Source organism: Panthera uncia, assembly GCF_023721935.1.
Source record: "Panthera uncia isolate 11264 chromosome A1 unlocalized genomic scaffold, Puncia_PCG_1.0 HiC_scaffold_16, whole genome shotgun sequence".
NCBI classification, from domain to species: domain Eukaryota; kingdom Metazoa; phylum Chordata; class Mammalia; order Carnivora; family Felidae; genus Panthera; species Panthera uncia.
In genome coordinates this window covers 18,306,531-18,327,116 of record NW_026057576.1, presented here as the reverse complement: position 1 = coordinate 18,327,116, position 20,586 = coordinate 18,306,531, and the positions used below count along the sequence as shown (strand labels likewise).

Below are 20,586 nucleotides of genomic sequence, written 5' to 3'. Positions count from 1 at the left end.
TCTTTCATAAGCCCTTGACCCCACTCTGAATCTGTTCTATCTCGAGTTATATTTTGTATAATTTTCTAGGCTCTATTCTCTGTCTACTCTTTCTTTATAAGCCCCCTTCACTTTCACAGCTCCTTTCTTGGGTATGAGTACCTTCAAATATATCTGTTCCTCTCAATTCTGGGATGGCATGTTGTGTTAAGATATTCTATCTAGAGTTCCATAATGAAGGAATAAATGAGTGAATGAATGGATGAACTCAATTGAATTTAAAATCAATTGTCACTGGCTTCTGTACCTTAGAAGCGACAAGATATAAATGGTTTGTTGACCATTTGCTATGTGCCAGCACTTTAAATACATTATCACACTTAATTGGGACTCTGTAGCATAGAGAGGATAACTGACCTGCCCAAGACCATAAAGCTAGAAAGCAGAGGATTAGATCTGACCCTTCTAAGCTACCTATCTTGAATAACTTGCCTTTCTGCACCGGCCAGTCTAGCTTTCTGGAAGCATCAACAACCTGGAATTAGCAATTAATTTTGAGGATATATGGAATTATTTCATGTTCTTTTGTCTTAACTCTTTAATATTGGGTGGGAACTAGAAATTTGTACTAGATTTTTGGAAAATTTGGGAACTAGAAATTATAAATTAGCAAAAAGGTCCTCAGATACATGCTTATGTGGATAAAGATGATAATTTCTTCCAAGTGTTCATCTTCGTATTCAGTCTATTTCACACTCCTTGGAAATGTAAAGATCTGTTCGTAGGCTGCTTAGCATCTGGAAATCTTCACTTCAAGTGAAAGAGGGAAGTAGATGAGGCAGAGAGGGGTGAGGTCAGCAGCTCTTGGGCTTTTCTCCAGCCATGGTTTTGAAGGGAGCCAGCACAGTCAAAGATAACAGCTAAATAAAGCGACCATGATGTGCAATTGAATTGCTGCTCCCCATGGAGGTAAGCAGCCACTGTACTTGAATGAAGTGATGTCAGGAAACAAGTCTTTCATCATTCAGCCAGGTTCACTTGGTTAAGAGTTTAGTTTTATTTGGCTTTGAAGGATGTTTTTTTGTCAAGTTCTATGTTAATTTGACCATCTCGTTCAAACTTGAGAATGGGAGGATCCACTGCCATATGTCCACATTCTGTCAGGTGGGATATTGATCATTTTGCTATTACCTTTTTAATAATGAATTAATCTAACATTTATTGGATACCAGCTATGTGTAAGTTACTATGACTGGGGTTGGGAATATAGTAAAATCTTAGATTGCGAGTAACTTGTCTACGAGTGTTCCACAAGACGAGCAAACATTTCTAATAAATTTTAACTTGATAAACAAGCAATGTCTTGCAGTACGAGTAGTACATGATGCCAAATGCCACATGATCACAATTGAGCCAATGGTTCTTGAAATTTGCTTTGATATACAAGTGCCTTGGATTACCAGCATGTTTCTGGAATGAAACATTCTGGAATGCTCGCAAACCAAGGTTTTACTGTATGAAGATAAGGCATTGTTCCTATCTGGAAGGCACTTAGGATATAGTAGCTCAGCAGTCACACAGGAATAATATACAGCACAGTGTAGAGCCTACAATGAAAAAAGTATCCACGGCTTACTATGGAAGCTTTCCGGGGTGAAAATCCATACTGGGAATAACTCCTTTGTTGGAGGTGGTGATATCTGAGCTAAAGTTTGAGAGTTGAGTAGGTGTCACTGAGGTGAACCAAGTGAGAAAGGGAATTTAGCAAGGGGAACAATGGATGAAAACATGAAAGAAGATGGCACATTAAGAGAGCCAAAGAACTGAAAATAGTTTAATGTATCTAGAGCATAGTGTACCAGACGGAGTGGTAAAAATGAACCCAGACAGGTAGGTAGGAGCCAGATTCTAAGGGACTTTCAAGGTTTGGCCTGTATTTCAGAGGGATCTCTTAGCTATAGTATGGAGAATACATTGGAAGGGGTAGGAATGGCAGCAGCAAGGCCTGTTAAGTGTTTTTCAGGTGAAAACTCGGGTGAAAAATGAAATGATGACAGTGGAGAGGCAGAGGAGGGAAGGGGTCAAAGACTCTGGATGTGGAGAGGGATGGAGAGGGAAGTATCAAGGATTAAAACCAGGATTCTAGTACTGGCAACTTCATGGACAGCAGTGCCATTTCCTTGAGATTGGATATATTGGATGAGAGCCAGGTTCTGGGGAAAGAGGATGAGTCTTGGGCATGTGAAAGTGAAGGTGTTGATGGGACATTGGTGGAGAGAGTAGAGCTAATGGAGCCAGGATAGGATCTAGATCTCCTTGCTCCAAAGTCGATGTTCTTTGCTCCAAATTAAGTGAGTACTATCGTTGAAGCCAAGAAGAGAAAAAGTTTCAGGAAGTGTTGGGAAGTAGCCAATACTGCAGTCAAGGAATATCAGGACTAAATTTTTTTGAATTTAGCTACTAGATCATTAATGACCTCAGCAGAAATTATTTCACTGAAACTAATTCTGAAGGCAGGTTGCAGGACTCAGAGGTGATGATGTGGAAGGAGTAAGTCAGCAAATATAGACTCTTCTTTATTTAAGCTTTGCTGGGAGGACAAGGAATAAGATATGGTTGTGGCAGTAGTGAGAGGGTTCTGGAAGGGTCTTTTTAAAGTGAGAGGTTAAGCATGTTTGCACGGAGCTGCATAGGGGAGAAGCTGGAGAGAACTGGTACAGAGGGTTGATCCCCCTGGAGAAGGGTGACCGAGTGCACTTGGTGGACCCACCTTTCTAGGAAGATACTTCTTCCACTCCATAGAGAAAGAAGTAAATAGAAGTGTGGCTGCTCCCAAGTCTGCATGGGAAAAGAAAATGGCAAAAGAAGCTGGGGGTGTACTTTCCAGATAGCTTCTATTTTTGTGTGAATCAGTGGCATTCTGAGGAGGAGGGTTGGTAGGGGACTTGAGAAAAGTGGTGAAACTTGTAGGGAATGAAAGAATTGAGTTGCTTAGGAGCCCATGCTGCCCATGCTGTGGGCAGCTAAGGTTGGCGGCTGTCGGTATGCAAGGCGCTGACCCACACCGGTGCATTATTTTCTCCACCAGTGCTCCGCACCTTGGTGCAGCAGCTGGTAATTCACGTTTTGGTTTACCTAGGGATGGACTTTTGCTGTAGATCAGGGAAAGGAGTATGGCTCACTACTAAAGGTCAGAGAGAGGTTATTGGTAAGATAATGGTTTATGTAATGGATCATAAGTGTAGGGAGAGAAGTGAGGCCAGGAGTTGGCTGGCATATGGGGAGAAAATAAATGGATGAGTTGGGGAATCAGAAATTGCAGTGAGGTTGAGAAACCAGTGTAATAATATTGGCCGAGTGAGAGGAGAAGAAAATAGGCTATGAAATTGAATATTCATAAAATAGCTTGAAAATAGGCTCTGAAATTGAGTATTTCAGAAGAGGAGCAGCTGCAAACAATGGTAAGGCTTTATATGTTGGATGGGCACTGACATTGCCCAGTTGGGCCTACCTGTACGATGGTAAGGAAGACTGAGACCCAGGTGCTAGTGACTGATGGCTGCCACAAGGTTGGAGGATGGCAATGTTGAGGGGGCATTAGGCGGATGGTCTGGGTAGATGGCATGGGCATCAGAAGAGTAGAAGACACCTTGGATATCACCCTTAGTAACATATTTATGGATATTTATCCTCAGACAAGGGAAACAAAAGCAAAAATAAACAATTGGGACTACAAATAAAAAGCTTTTGCTGCACAACAGAGGAAACCATCAACAACACAAAAGGGCAACCTACTGAATAGAAGATATTTGCATATATCTGATAAGGGGTGAATATCCAAAAAATATAAAGAACCGACAAAACTCAACACCAAAAAAAAAAAAAAAAAAAGAAAAGAAAAGACAAAAACAAAAAACAACAACAAAGAATCCAATTCAAAAAGGGCAGAGGACATGAATAGACAGTTTTACAAAGAAGACGTACAGATGGCCAACAGACCCATGAGGAGATGGTCAAGATCACTCATCATCAGGGAAATACAAATAAAAACCACAATGAGATATCACCTCACAGCAGACAGAATGGCTAGTACGAAAAAGACAAGAAATAGTAAGTGTTGGTGAGGATATGGAGAAAAGAGAGCATCTTGTGCACTGTTGGTAGGAATGTAAATTGATGCAGCTACTGCAGAAATACTATGAAGGATCTTCAAAAATTAAAAAAATAGAAATATGATATGATCTAGCAGTTCCACTACTGAGTATTTACCCAAAGAAAATGAACACTAATTCTAAAAGATACATGCACCCTCTGTTTATTGCAGCAGCATTTACAGTAGCCAAAATATGGAAGCAACCCAAGTGCTCATCAGTAGATGGAATGGATAAAGGAGAGGTATTATGATAAGTGAGACAAATACCACCTGATATCATTTATTTGTAGAATCTAAAAAACAAAACAAAAAAATGAATTCTTTTTTTTTTTTTAATTTTTTTTTTTCAACGTTTATTTATTTTTGTGACAGAGAGAGACAGAGCATGAACGGGGGAGGGGCAGAGAGAGAGGGAGACACAGAATCGGAAACAGGCTCCAGGCTCCGAGCCATCAGCCCAGAGCCTGATGCGGGGCTCGAACTCACCGACCGCGAGATCGTGACCTGGCTGAAGTCGGACGCCCAACCGACTGCGCCACCCAGGCGCCCCAAAAAATGAATTCTTAAACAGAGAACAGACTGGTTGTTGCCTAAAGGAGGTGAGTGGGGGCAGATGGGTAAAATAAAGAAGATGAAGAGGTACAGACTTTATAGTTATAAAATAAATAAGTCATGGAAGTGAAAAGTACAGCATAGAGAATTTTTTTTTTTTTAAGTAGAATTTTGATACGGAGGTATCAAACAGCTGAAAATGGCAATCAGGATGAGAAGAGTGAGGAACACTCCGTGCTGCTGGTCTTGTTTGCTTATTACAAACAAGTGTGCATCACAGCTTCCACACAAGAGGGTGGGCAGGGGAAGCCGTGCCCCGCGGGAGATCCAGTCCCCTCAGGTAAGGCAAGGAAGGAGGCAAAGGGAAAGGTTCTGGATGCTGAGGAGTTTGGTTATCCCATTGGTGGGGGGAAGCAGAAAAGACAGGGAAGCAGTGGGAAAGTGAGTTATGGACATGACACACAGAGCTGGTAGTGGTAAGACTTAGGGGGGCAATGGGACAGGACAGGTGACTGGAAGCCCCTGAAGGGTGGTCAGTGACAAAGAGGTAAGAGAGGGGAGGCCTGGTGGCATTAGGTGGCCTCAGTTTCCTGGGTATTTCAGTGGCAGTACAGGCTGAGGCCCCAGCTGGTGTCTGAAGCTTGGTGAAACATTTTGATGACCATGGGACAAAGCAGTTGGAGACAGCAGGGAAGAAAAAGACAAATCAACACCCCACGGAAGGAGGCAAGAGGAGAGGACAGCTGGAAAGAGAAGAGTGAGCCGAAGAGGCTTCAACCAGGAAAGCAAGTTCTTTGACATTAGAAGGGAAACTGGAGTTGCATTACATTACCTAGAGACTTGTGCTTGTCTCCGCAGCACATGTACTAAAATTGGAACCATACAGAGATCAGCATGGCCCCTGTGCAAGGATGACACGCATTCGTGGAGCGTTCGCTATTGCCTAAAGACTTATTTTCACCTATTAATTTCTTCAGATATGCGAACTGAGATACAACCTACCTGAATCATTTTGCATGTCAGGTTTTAATACTTGATAGGAATTTTCTGCTGTGCATCTCAAAGGTACATTTAACTATAGCTATCCCGTGTTCACCATATCTTGATTTTACCCTGACACTTTCCTTATGCTGCTACTTTCTATGTGGAACATTTGAGACACGTGTTAGCAGGAGCCAGTGAGCCCCGAAGTCACCCCTGATTGTGGTTTATCTGCTCACCTCATTTCCATGTGCCTTGGTGTTTTTTGTTTTGTTGTTGTTGTTGTTGTCGTTGTTGTTTCTGTTTTGGGGGGTTTTTTTGTTTTGTTTTGTTTTGTTTAAGCTGCCAGCAGAGACACGTGTGTTAAGACCCGAAATCCCAGTCCTTGTTTATTTTACGTTTTTTTCTAGAACTGCTAGATAATCAGAACCTTAAAACCACGCAGAGAAATCAATACCAGAGAATACATTTGCTCTCCCTTGTCTTGTAGCTTTCCAGCCGTCCAGTGCATCCCCTCTTCAGCCCCAGGGTCCGGTGAAGTCCAACAACATCGTGACCGTCACTGGGATTTCCCTGTGCTTGTTCATCATCCTCGCCACCGTCCTCATCACGCTGTGGCGGAAGTTCGGCCGCACCCCGAAGTGCCGCACGCCGGCTCGACACAACTCCATCCACTCCCCCAGCTTCCGGAAGAACTCGGACGAGGAGAACATCTGCGAGCTGAGCGAGCAGCGCGGCAGCTTCTCGGACGGGGGCGACGGGCCCGCGGGGGGCCCGGGGGACGCGGGCATCCCCCTGACCTACAGGCGCAGTGTGCCCGCGGCTCCCGAGGACGACGCCTCCGGCAGCGAGAGCGTGCAGTCCAACGCCCAGAAGATCATCCCCCCGCTGTTCAGCTACCGCCTGGCCCAGCAGCAGCTGAAGGAGATGAAGAAGAAGGGCCTGACGGAAACCACCAAGGTGTACCACGTGTCTCAGAGTCCCCTGACAGACACGGCCATCGACGCCGCCGCCGTGCCCCCCTTAGACGTAGAAAGCCCAGACGAAGCCGCGGCAAACAAGTTCCGGATCAAATCCCCGTTTCTGGAGCAGCCGGCGGGCGGGGCCGCGGCCAGGCCCCCCTCCAGGCCCGACCACCCGGCGTGTCAGGCCAGTTGCGCCGTCAGCCCCAGCCAGACGGTGATCCGCAAGTCAGCCACGAGGCACGTGGGCGGCAGAGGGGCGCTGCCGGAGAGGAGCCACCCCAGGGGCTCCCACTTCAGGAGGACCGCTAGTTTTCACGAAGCCAAGCAGGCCCGGCCGTTCCGGGAGAGGAGCATGTCCACCCTGACTCCACGCCAGGCCCCGGCCTACAGTTCTAGGACGCGGACCTGGGACCAGGCGGAAGACAGATTTCGGCCTCACAGTCGAGGCGCCGCCCCGTTTCCCGAGAAACCGGAAGGGGCGGGTGCAACCAGAGGTCCATTGAGCCCTGCCCCTAAGTCCTACACCCTGGGGCAGCCCGTGAGGAAACCAGACCTGGGGGACAGCCAGGCAAGCTTCGTGGTAGGAGGTGAGAGAACAGAGCCTCACAGATCTCGGAGGGGACCGTCCCCCAGTCACAGGAGTGCCTCAAGGAAGCAGCCTTCCCCCACTGCCCCCAAAGACAGCTACCGGAGGGTCAGCCCCCTGAGCCCTTCTCAGGGTAGAAAAGACAAGTGTCAGAGTTTCCCAGCCCACCCTGAGTTTGCCTTCTATGATAATACGTCATTTGGCCTCACGGAGGCTGAGCAGAGGATGCTGGACCTCCCGGGCTATTTTGGGTCAAATGAAGAGGATGAAACCACGAGTACTCTCAGTGTGGAGAAGTTAGTCATCTAGACCCACATCAGCCTGAGACTTCATACAGCTGGGGTCCTTTGCCCAGCTCCTGGTATCAGCTGCTCACAGAGCTCTATGGACTGTTTTGTATAGCTGTCTGTACATCAGGATTGGGTGGGGAGGGAGTAACTCAAGTGTGTGCATGTGTTTTCATTCATAAGGAAGAAGTTACTTATCTTGAACGTTTCCCTTTGTTATCCTAGTTCTATTGGTTTATTACCAATAACCACAATAATAAAATTTAAACAAGAGTGAAATAGGGCTTGGTCTCTCATGTGGATGTGAAAGGACAAGATGTGACTTGTAAGTATTAAGTGCTTTGAACACTTTGTTGGCGGTGTCGGACATGAAGGAAATTTGGAAGTCTCAACTATAATAAGGGCTGGAACAAAGCTAACTTTGTTTATTAAGTTGTAAATAAGAATTTGACTCCTACAGGGGCAGTACTGAATGAGTTTCATGTTTGGCAGATCAAGTCAATTTTGACTGGTATGTACTAGACTACCTAGAAAATGCTGATGCCACAAGAGATTTCAGAAGAACCTTTCATGCTAGAGTTGGGTGATATCTTAATGTTTTTTATGCAACAAAGAGTCCTGGTGACTTGACACAAATTAGGTGAGTTGATTCTGCTTTGGATAAATAATATAAGAAGCTGATTGTTCAGGTAGTCAAATGAAGACCTATTCATATACTCATTGTTCGGAGCAAAGAGTATACATTTTAGAAAGGAAAGTATTGTCTCCTGAGAGAGTATCAACTAGAACATGGGTAGTGAATGCTGATAAGGACGCTGACTGGCATTAAGATTCTGACCGTGTGTGCCTGGACCAGACTGGCAGCCAAGACCCCAGAGGGTGTCCTTCTGAAACCAGTGTGTATATGTTTCTAAAGATGACTTTATCATGTTACTCAAAGTATGTGAATTAATCTCAGGTACATGGAAAGCAGGTAGACTAGACTGTTTTTAGTGCTTAACTTTTTTAATTGGAAGAACGAAGTAAAGGAAGTAGAAAAAATAAGTCTTTTAGAAATAAATCTTTTGTTTTCTGGTTCAATCTGCCTACCACCCTTTTCAGGTGAAGAATGGGAGGCTCAGGGAAGGGAATTAACGGACAGAGACTCCTATTTTTATTCTAATGGCCATTATGCACGATGCCATCACAGCCTTTGCAACTCTTCTCTGACAGCAGGGACCTCAGGAGAAAGCTGGCCCTTTCGGCAAGAGGAGGGCATAGAGAGATGCTTTTACTAGCTTTTCCCAAAGGAAGGAAAACTTTCTACTGCTTGATGTTACGACTGGTCTTGCAGCTTGCTTTGTTTGGAAGCGAGGGCTAAGCAGAAAAACCTAAAGGTTGGGCTCTTTCCCTGGAAGTCTGTCATCAGGTATCATGTGGGCAGTCTTCAATCTGGTGTACTTCCTTTCAGCCCTAGAACCTAATGCCTTATCTGCATACATTTGAGTAGCTGCACTTCTGGTTCACCATGACCTCTTTCGCGGCCACACCCACCTTGCCTTTTACATTGTTTTACTTCTTCCTTGTAGAGTTTATCAGGATATCAGCCTGCTGGTGAAGGTTCAAGGACCAACGGAGAGAATCGAATGAGGTGGGACAAAAAAAAAAAAAAAAAATTCACAAATGCAAATACTGTACTTTTTAAATTTTCTCTTTTATTGTTGCATTGCCACTTCATTTGTGCCATTGTCCCAAATTAAAACATACTTCCTTTTGGAAATGCTTTCATAATGACATCTACCTTTCAGGAACAGGAGGAGTAGATTATTCAGTGGTATCTGACAGCTGTTATGTGCTGATGCAAAGAAGAGGAAACCAGGCTTCTTAATCTACATTTTCTTGGTTTACCATATTAGAAAGCTTTGTTCTCTTTCCAGGTTCACAGGCTTGCATGCCAACTTTTGAGGACAGAGGGCACATGCTCACTTGTTCCATACTTCACAGTGAATTTCCCTACAGTGTCAGACTAAAACCGAAACAGACAAAAAGAAGGTGAAAATTAGAGGAAAACACTATGAACAGAAAGATTTGCGTTCCAGTGATGTTCTTTCCCAACATATCATGCATCTAAATTAATGTAACCGTGAAATAATATCAGTGTGTAACCTGTTCACCATCTACCTAGCACAGTTTTCTGTGGCTCTAATCAAAAGCCAACTTTACCATTCTAAGTTAAGCTAATTTGGCCCTTGTCTCGGAGAAAGAGAAAAGTAGATATTTGTCTTTGGCGGATAAGTGATAAACTTCATCAGAAATAATCTCCTATAGAAGAATATGTTCCAAATGAAAGAATAAGATAAAACCTCAGAAAAAGACCTTAATGAAATGGGTATAAGTAGTTACGTGATAAAGAGTTCAAAGTAATAGTCATAAAGGTGCTAATTGAAAATGGAACAAAAATGGATGAACACAGTGAGAACTTAAATAGATAGAAAACATAAGAAAATACCAACCAGACTTCTGGGCAGATGGTGTAGAAGGAGGAGTATGAGGATTCTGAGTTTCCCTCATCCCACAGGCACACCTAGATAACAGCCCCATCCGTGCAACTAACCCAGAAAACAACCCAAAGTCTGGCAGAACAGACTTGCCACAGTTAATCATAGGGAGGAGACCACACTGAAAAGAGTGGGAGAGGTGGAGATGTGGTCAAGAACCACACTCCCAGTGAGACTTACCACAAATGGGAGGAAGAAGAGAGAGGAGCAGACCCCACAACAGTCACCACAGGCACAGCAGACCTGCACTGGGAAGATGAATCCCCATAACACTTGGCTTTGAAAACCAGCTGGGCTTAACTTACTGACCTTTTAAACTGTGGAGCTTAATTCCAAGTTCTTCAAAAACCAGCAGGCTTAGCTCTTTGAGAGCAAGAGGACAATCAGAAACTGAGTCCCTACCCTTGAAGAAACAGAATGACAATCCCACCAAGATAAGCATAGAGGCAGCAGTTCAAAAGTGTCTGGGATTTTTCTGAAGGAGATTTATTTACTAATCTCAGAGTGTGTGCTGGAGAGCAGGGATCTTTAGGCAACTTCTCCAAGAACAAATATCTAGTAGAGAACCATTTCTCTCCCCTGCCCTCCCAGCGTAGATACCTGGACACCTGTGGATACCAGCATGGACACTCCACCTACCTTGCTAACACCACGTGCCCCATCCCCACCTTCTCCTGAGGATCCCTCTAACCTGCCCCACGCAGCAGAGGTTCCTCCAAAGTTCCTCCTGCCTCCTCTCATCCTGCAAGCAGCTCTGGCAGGAATTGGTGCCACTCTAAAGTGGCTCCTGCCTTGGGGAGAGGGAAAGATAAACACACACACCACTACACTTGCAGTGCCAGCAGCCAAACCCTATAACTGGCAGTGCAGAGAGAGGGCCCTGTCAATTAGTGTGTCTGTAGCCCCAGCAGGTGGACTGGGGACAGGCGTCTGATCTGACTGCTGGCCCCACCCACCAGCAAAAACCTCTCAAGGTGCAGTACACAGGGAAAGCCCTGCAGTTTGGGAGGCTGCAGCCCTGGTAGATTGGGGACAGGCATCTGGTCTAACTGCTGGCCCCATCCACCAACAAAATCCTCTTGGGGAAGAGAACACGCCACAGGTTGGCGCTACCGTAACCCCAAAAGACAGATGGCGGACAGGCATCCGGTTTGACTGCAGGCCCCATCACCAATGAAAGCTTCTCAGGGGACAAAGTGGGGAGAATGCCCTGCAGTTTGGAGTGACAGCAGTGACAGCAAATGGGCTGAGGGCAGGCATCTGGTCTGGCTACTGACACCGCCTAACTAGAAGCCCATAGCAACTCCAAATTGGCTCCTTAACAGTACAGGGTCCAAACCCTGCCTACAACAAAATGGGCCATTGCAGATGACTAGACTGAAGGCAAACCAGGCTCAGCCACGACAATAAGGTGCACACAACCCATACAGGAAACCAGAAGTGCCTGGTTCTGGTAAACGGGACATTGCACTACAGGGCACCACAGGACTTCTCTTTCATAAGGTTACTACTTTGAAGATAAAAAGACAGAGCTGGCTTTTCTAATACATAGACACAATGAGTTAGACAAAATGAGACTGAGAACTGTGTCCCAAATGAAAGAATAGGACAAAACCACAACAAAAGAGCTAAATGAAAGACAAGCAATATTCCTGATACAGAATTCAAAATAATGGTCATAAATATACTTACTGGACTTGAGAAAAGGGTGGAGGACCTCAGGGGACCTTCAAGAAAGAGATATAAAATATTAAAAAGAACCAATCAGAGATGAAGAAATGAATAACTGACATGAAAAATACACTAAAGGGAATCAATAGCAGATTAGAGAAGGCAGAAGAATGGATCAGTGAGCTGAAAGAGTAATAGAAAACAACCAAACTGAACAGCAAGAGATAAAAAGAATAATAAAAAAAGAATAGGTTATGGGAATTCGGTGACATCATCATGCAAAATAACATTTGTATTACAGGAATCCCAGAAGGACAAGAGAGACAAAAGGGGGCAGAAAACTTACTTGAAAAAATAATAGCTGAAAACTTCCTGAAACTGGAGATGGAAACAGACATCCAGATCCAGAAAGGACAAAAGGCCCCAACAAAATCAACCCAAGAAGGTCCATACCAAGACACATAGTAACTAAAATTACAAAATGTAGTCATAAAGACAAAAATTTAAAAGCAGCAAAAGAAAACAGTTATGTACAAGGGAAACCCCATAAGGCTATCAGCTGATTTTTCAGAAGAAACTCTTCAGGCAGAAGGGAGTAGAATGATATATTCTAAGTGCTGAAATGACTAAGCCTGCAATCGAGAATGTTCTACCCACCAAGGCTGTCATTCAAAAAAGGAGACATCAAGAGTCTCCCAGACAAACAAAAGTGAACCAGACTTACAAGAAACATTAAGAGAGTTCTTTAAGCGAAAATAAAAGGCCATTATCAAGAATAAGAGAATTATGAAAGGAAAAAAATTCCACAGGCAAATACAAACATAATAAAAGTAGTAGATTGACACTTATAAAGCCAGTACAGAGGTTAAAGCACAAAAGCAGTAAAGTCAATTAAATCTATAAAAATTAATCAAGGATTTCACAAAATAAAAGGATATAAAGTATGACATCATATACATAAAATGGTGGGAGTTGAAAAAAGAGTAGTGTTTCTAGAAAGGGTTCAAATTTAAGTGACCATCAACTTAATATACAGACTGCTGTATACGTAAAATGTTATACATGAACAGACTGGTAATCACAAATCAAAAACCTGTAATAGATATGCAAAAAATAAGGAAAAAAGAATCTAAGCATACCATTAAATAAGCCATCAAACCACAGGGGAAGAGAGAAAGAGAAGAAATGAACAAAGAAAAACTATAAAAACAACCATGAATCCAATAACAAAATGGCAGTAAGTACATCCCTATCATTAATTACTTTGGATGTAAATGAATTAAACACTTGATTCAAAATATATAGAATGATGGAATGGAAAAAAAGCAAGACCAATCTCTATGCTGCCTACAAGAGACTACTGCCAGGCCTAAATACACACCAAAAGTGAAGAGAGAAAAAAACTTTTACCATGCAAATGGAAGTGAAAAGGCAACAGGGGTAGCAATTGGTATATTGGTATATTGGAGAAAATAGACTTTTTTAAAAAAGACTATAATAAGACAATGGACGCTACATAGTGATAAAGAGAACAATGCAACAAGAAGATATAACAATTGTAAATATTTATGAACCCAACCTGGAAACAACCTAAATACATAAAGCAGCTATTAACAGATATAAGGGAAGAAATTGACACGAATACAATAATAGTAGGGGACTTTAGCACCCACTTACATCAATAGATAGATCATCTGGATAGAGAATCAACAACAAAATAGTGGCTTTGAATAACACATTAGACTAGATGGACCTAAGAGATATCTTCAGAACATTCCATCAAAAAACAGCAGAATACATAATCTTCTCAAGGGCACATGAAAAATTCTCCAGAATAGTTCATATGTTAGGCCACAAGACTCAATAAATTTAAAAAATTTGAATCATATCGTGTGTCTTTTCTGACCACAATGGTATGAAACTAGTTGTCAATCACAAGAAAAGATCTGAAAACACACAAATACATGGAGGTTAAATAACATGCTACTAGAAAATGAATGGATCAGCCAAGAAATCAAAGAGGAAATTTTAAGAAATGGAGACAAATGAAAATGTGAACACAAGGGTCCAACATCTTTGGGATGCAGCAAAACTGTTGTAAGAGAAAAGATTATACCAGCAAGGGCCTACTTCAAGATGCAAGAAAAATTGCAAATAAACAACCTAACCTCATATCTAAAGGTGCTAGAAAAGAAAAACAAAGGCCAAAGCCAGAAGAAGGAAGGAAATAACAAAGAGCAAAAATAAATGAAATAGAGACTAACAACCAAAACAAAACAAAACAAAAATGAACAAACAAAAACAATAGAACAGATCAATGAGACCAGCAGCTGCTTGTTGGAAAAGATCAACAGAATTCTTAAACCTTTAGGCAAACACATCAAAAAAAGAAGAGTGAGAAATAAATAAAATCAGAAATGAAGGAGGAGAAATAACAGATACCACAGAAATACAAAGGTTTTTAAAGAATATTATGAAAAATTATATGCCAACAAGTTGGACAACCTAGAAAAATGGATAAACACCTGGAAACAACCTCCCAAAACCAAATTAGGAAAAAATAGGAAATTTGAACAGATTGATTACTAGCAGCAAAATTCAATCAGTAATCAAAAAAATTCCAAAAATACAGAAGTCTAGGACCCGAAGGATTCACAGGTGAATTCTCCCAAACATTTAAAGAAGAGTTAATCCCTATTCTTCTCAATCTATTAAAAAAAAAAAATAGAAAAAAGGAAGCATCCAAATTCATTCTACAAGACCACCATTACCCTTATACCAAAACTAGATAAAGACACTGCAGAAAAGAGAACTATAGCCAATAGCTCTGACAAACTCAGATGCAAAAAGCCTCAATAAAATATTTGTAAATCAAATCCAATAATACATTAAAAAATTCACTAACAATGATCAAGTGGGATTTATTCCAGGGATGCAAGGATAGTTCAATATTCATAAATCCATCAATATGGTATATCCCCTTAATAAGAGAAAGGATAAAAACTATATGACCATCTCAATAGATGCAGAAAAAACATTAGACAAAGTAAAACATTCATTCATGATAAAAACTCTCAACATAGTAGGTTTAGAGAGAACATACCTCAACATAATAATGGCCATATATGATCCATTTGTGGATAAATCCACAACTAACTTCTTACTGGTGAAAAAAATGAGAGGTTTTCCTCTAAGATCAGGAACAAAACAAAGATGTCTACTCTGACCACATTTATACAAAATAATATGGAAAGTCCTAGCCACAGCACTCAGGCAAGAAAAAGAAATACAAGACATCTTGTATTTCTTTTCTTCTTTTTTTAAATAATTGATTGTCAATTTAGCTAACATACAGTGTATACAGTGTAGTCTTGGTTTGGAGTGGATTCCCGTGATTCATCACTTACATACAACACCCAGTGCTCATCCCAACAAGTACCCTCCTCAATGTCCATCACCCATTTTCTCTGCCCTCCCATCCCCCCACCTCCATCAACCCTCAGTTTGTTCTCTGTATTTAAGAGTCTCTTATGGTTTGCCTCCCTCTCTGTTTATAACATTTTTCCTTCCCTTTCCCTATGGTATTCTGTTAAGTTTTTCAAATGTCGCATATGAATGAAAACATATGGTATCTGTCTTTTTTTCTGACTGATTTATTTCACTTAGCATAATACTCTCCAGTTCCATCCACGTTGTTGCAAATGGTAAGATTTCATTCTTTTTCATCACTGAGCAGTATGCTATTGTGTGTGTGTGTGTGTGTGTGTGTATACAAGGCGCACACACACACACACACACACACACACACACACACACTATATATATTCTTTATCCATTCATCAGTTGATGGGCATTTGGGCTTTTTCCATAATTTGGATATTGTTGATAACACTGCTATAAACATTGTGGTACATGTGCCCCTACGATTCAGTACTCCTATATCCTTTGGATAAATTCCTAGTAGTGCAATTGCTGGGTCATAAGGTAGTTCAATTTTTAATTTTTTGAGGAACCTCTGTACTGTTTTCCAGAGTGGCTGCACTTGTTTGCATTCCCACCAACAGTGCAAGAGGGTTCCCCTTTGTCCACATCCTTGCCAACATCTGTTGTTTCCTGAGTTGTTCATTTTAGCCATTCTGACTGGTGTCAGGTGATATCTCAATGTGGTTTCAATTTGTATTTCCCTGATGATGAATGATGTTGAGCATCTTTTCAGGTGTCTGTTGGCCATCTAGATGTCTTCTTTGGAAAAGTGTCTAATCATGCCTTCTGCCTATTTCTTCACTGGATTATTTTTCAGGTGTTCAGTTTGGTAAATTCTTTATATTTTGGATACTAACACTTTATCCAATATGTCATTTACAAATATCTTTTCCCATTCTGTTGGTTGCCTTTTAGTTTTGTTGATTACTCCCTTTGCTGTGCAGAATCTTTTTATCTTGATGGGGTCCCAATAGTTCACTTTTGCCTTTATTTCCCTTCCTTTTAGAGACATGTCAAGTAAGAAGTTGCTGCAGTAGGGGTGCCTGGGTGGCTCAGTTGGTTAAGTGTCCAATGTCGGCTCAGCTCATGATCTCATGGTTCATGAGTTCTAGCCCCACGTTGGGCTCTGTGCTGACAGCTCAGAGCCTGGAGCTTGTTTCAGATTCCATGTCTTCCTCTGTCTCTGTCTCTCTCTCTCTTTGCCCCTTCCCAGGTTGTGCTCTTTCTCTCAAAAATAAATAAACATTTAAAAAAATTAAAAAAAAAAAGAAGTTGCTGAGGCTGAGGTCAAAGAGGTTTTCTCCTCTAGGATTTTGATGGTTTCCTGTCTCACATTCAGGTCTTTTATCCATTTTGAATTTATTTTTGTGTTTGGTGTAAGAAAGTGGTCCAGTTTGATTCTTCTGCATGTTGCTGTTCAGTTCTCCAAGAACCATTTGCTAAAAAGACTTTTTTTCCCCATTGGATACTGTTTCCTGCTTTGTCAAAGATCAGTTGGACATGATTTGTGGGTCCATTTCTGGGTTCTCTATTCTATTCCATTGGTCTATGTGTCTGTTTTTGTGCCAGTACCATACTGTCTTGATGATTACAGTTTTGTAATACAGCTTGAAGTCTGGGATTATGATGCCTCCAGCTGTGGTTTTCTTTTTCAACATTACTTTGGCTATTTGGGTTTTTTTGTGGTTCAATACAAATTTTAGGATTGTTTGTTCTAGCTCTGTGAAGAGTATCGGTGCTATTTTGATTGGGACTGCATTGAATGTGTAGATTGCTTTGGGTAATAATTGACATTTTAACAATATTTGTTCTTCCAGTCCATGAGCATGGAATGTTTTACCATTTCTTTGTGTCTTCTTCAATTTCTTTCATAAGCTTTCTATAGTTTTCAGGGTACAGATCTTTCACCTCTTTGGTTAGGTTTATTCCTAGGTATTTTATGGTTCTTGGTGGAACTGTAAATGGGATCTATTCCTTTATTTCTTTTTCTGTTGCTTCATTATTGGTGTATAGAAATGCAACTGATTTCTGTACATTGATTTTATATCCTGCAACTTTGCTGAATTCATGTATCAGTTCTAGCAGTCTTTTGGTGGAGTCTTTTGGGTTTTCCATCTACAGTATAATGTCATCCACGAAAAGTGAAAGTTTGACTACTTCTTTGCCAATTTGGATGCCTTTTGTTTTATTGTCTGATTGCTGAGGCTAGGACTTCCAATACTATATTAAACAACAGTGGTGAAAGTAGACATCCCTGTCATGTTCCTGATCTCAGAGGGAAAACTCAGTTTTTTCCCATTGAGGATGATATTAGCTATGGGCCTTTCATATATGGCTTTCATGATATTAAAGTATGTTCCTTCTATCCCGACTTTCTTGAGGGTTTTTATTAAGAAACGATGTTGTATTTTGTCAAATGCTTTCTCTGCATCCATTGACAAGATCATATGGTTCTTATCTTTTCTTCTGTTAATGTGATGATCACATTGATTGATTTGAAGAAATATTGAACCAGCCCTGCAGCCCAGGAATGAATCTCACTTGATCATGGTGAATAATTATTTTAATATACTGTTGAATTTGATTTGCTAGTATCTTGTTGAGAATTTTTGCATCTATATTCATCAGGGATATTGGCCTGCTTTTTAGTGGGGTCTCTGGTTTGGGAATCAAGGTAATGCTGGCTTCATAGAATTAGTCTGGAAGCTTTCCTTCCATTTCTATTTTTTTGGAACAGCTTGAGAAGGATAGGTATTAACTCTGCTTTAAATATCTGATAGAATCCTCCTGGGAAGCTATCTGACCCAGGACTCTTATTTGTTGGGAGATTTTTGATAACTGATTCCATTTCTTTGCTGGTTATTGGTCTGTTCAAATTTTATACTTCTTCCCATTTGGGTTGGTAGTGTGTGGGTATATAAGAATTTGTCCATTTCTTCTAGATTGTCCAGTTTGTTGGAGTATAATTTTTCATTGTATTCTCTGATAATTGTTTGTATTTCTGTGGTATTGGTTGTGATCTCTCCTTTTTCATTCATGATTTTATCTATTTGGGTCCTCTCTCTTTTCTTTTTAAGAAGTCTGGCTAGGGGGTTATTAATTTTGTTTATTCTTTCAAGAAACCAGCTCTTAGATTCATTGATCTGTTCACTGTTTTTTGGGCATTCTATATTGTTTGTTTCTGTTCTAATTTTTATTATTTCTCATCTTCTGCTGGCTTTGGGCTTTCTTTGCTGCTCTGTTTCTAGTTCCTTTAGGTGTGAGATTAGGTTCTGTTGTTGGGATCTTTCTTGTTTCATGAGATAGGCTGGGATTGCAATGTATTTTCCTCTTAGGACTGCCTTTGCTGCATCCCAAAGGGTTTGGACTGCCATGTTTTCATTTTCATTTGCTTCCATATATATTTTTTTATTTCTTCTTTAATTTCCTGGTTGACCCATTTATTCCTTAGTAGAATGTTCTTTAACCTCCATGTATTTGGAGGCTGTCTAAATTTTTTCTTTTGGTTGATTTCAAGTTTTATAACATTGTGATCTGAAAATATGCATGGTATGACCTCAATTCTTTTATATTTTTTGAGGGCTGCTGTGTGACCCCATATGTGATCTATTTTGGAGAAAGTTCGATGTGCACTCGAGAAGAATGTGTATTCTGCTGCTTTGGGATGAAAAGTTTTGAATATACCTGTCAAGTCCATCTGGTCCAGTGTATCATTCAAGGCCATTGTTTCCTTATTGATTTTCTGTGTAGATGATCTTTCCATTGCTATACGTGGAGTATTAAAGTCACTTACAATTACAGTAGAATTATACAGTATAATTATCAATAAGTTTGCTTATGTTTGTGATTAATTGATTTATATATTTGGGCTTCTCACATTTGGGGCATAAATATTTACAATTATTACGTCTTCTTGATGGATCGACCCCTTAATTTTGATATAATGCCCTTCTTCATCTCTTGTTACAGTTTTGGTTTAAAATCTAGTCTGTCTGATATAAGTATGGCTACTCCAGCTTTCTTTTGACATCTAGTAGCATGATATATGGTTCTCCATCCCCTCACTTTCAATCTGCAGATGTTTTTAGGTCTAAAATGAGTCTCTTGTAGGCAGCATATATATGGATCTTGTTTTTGTTTTTTGTTTTTTTTTTTATCCAACCTGATATCCTGTGTCTTTTGATTGGGGCATTTAGTCCATTTACATTCAGAGTTATTATTGAAAGATACGAATTTAGTGTCATTGTGTTATCTGTAGGTTTCATGGTTGTGGTGATGTCTCTGGTACTTTTTAGTTTTTGCTGCTTTCCACTCACAGAGTCCCCTTTAGGATCTCTTGCAGGGTTGGTTTAGTAGTCATGAACTCCTTTAGTTTTTTGTTTGTCTGGGAAAGACTTTATTCTGAATGATAGTCTTGCTGGATAGATTCTTGGCTGTGTATTTTTCCTATTCAGCACATTAAATATTTCCTTCTGGCCTGCCATGTTTCAGTGGACAGCTCTGCTACCACCCTTCTGTATTTACCCTTGTAGGTTAAGGCCCATTTGTCCCGAGCTGCTTTCAGAATTCTCTCTTTATCTTTGTATTTTGCCAGTTTCACTATGATATGTCTTGGTGTTACCTGTTTTTGTTGATTTTGAAGGGAGTTCTCTGTGCATCCTGGACTTGGATGTCTGCTTCCTTCCCCAGATCAGGGAAGTTCTCAGCTGTAAATTGTTCAAATAAGCCTTCTGCTCCTTTCTCTCTCTCTTCTTCTTCTGGAACTCCTATGATATGGATACTACTTCATTTTGTTGAATCACATAGGTCTCTAATTCTCCCCTTGTGGTCTAGTAATTTCCTATCCCTCTTTTTCTCAGTTTCATCATTTTCCATAATTTTATCTTCTATTTCACCTATTCTCACCTCTGCTTCTTCCATCCTTGCTGTCACTGCATCTAGCTTATTGTGCATTTGCATCTCAATTACAGCATTTCTTAATTTGTCGTGACTATTTCTTAGGTCCTTGATCTATGCAGCAATAGATTCTCTGCCGTATTCTATGCTTTTTTCAAGCCCAGCTATTAGTCTTATGACTATTATTCTAAATTCATGATCAGATATATTGTTTATATCTGTTTTGAGCAATTTGCTGGCTGTTATTTCTTCCTAGAATTTCTTTTGAGCAGAATTCTTCCTTTTGAACACTTTGGCTAGTTTTCTGTCTTTTATGTATTTTAATAGCTTGTTATGTGTCCTGAACCTGAGAGTACTACTATATTAAAAGGGGATCATACACTGTCCAGGACCTGGCAATTCAAGAAGTGTTTTTGGAGTGTGTTGGTACACTGTTGTGTCTTTGGTTGCTTTATCTCACTGGTTGTAGTGTTGGATTGGACCAGGTGTGTTTTGA

General features: G+C 40.9%; 1 protein-coding gene and 1 non-coding gene across 3 annotated transcripts in view; both read left to right on the top strand.

Moving 5' to 3' along the window:
• The window catches only part of THSD1 (thrombospondin type 1 domain containing 1), a 29,648-nt gene extending 21,016 nt beyond the window's left edge, over nucleotides 1–8,632 (top strand). For both annotated transcript variants that reach the window (XM_049646862.1, XM_049646861.1), the window contains one exon: nucleotides 6,156–8,632. In XM_049646862.1, the coding sequence (XP_049502819.1) occupies nucleotides 6,156–7,525 (1,370 nt within the window). In that variant the 3' untranslated portion in view covers nucleotides 7,526–8,632. The remainder of the gene's footprint in view (nucleotides 1–6,155) is intronic.
• LOC125934255 (U6 spliceosomal RNA) lies at nucleotides 5,527–5,628 on the top strand. The gene has a single exon (XR_007461291.1). It is a non-coding gene; the product is annotated as a U6 spliceosomal RNA (small nuclear RNA).
• Nucleotides 8,633–20,586: the final 11,954 nt, after the last annotated feature.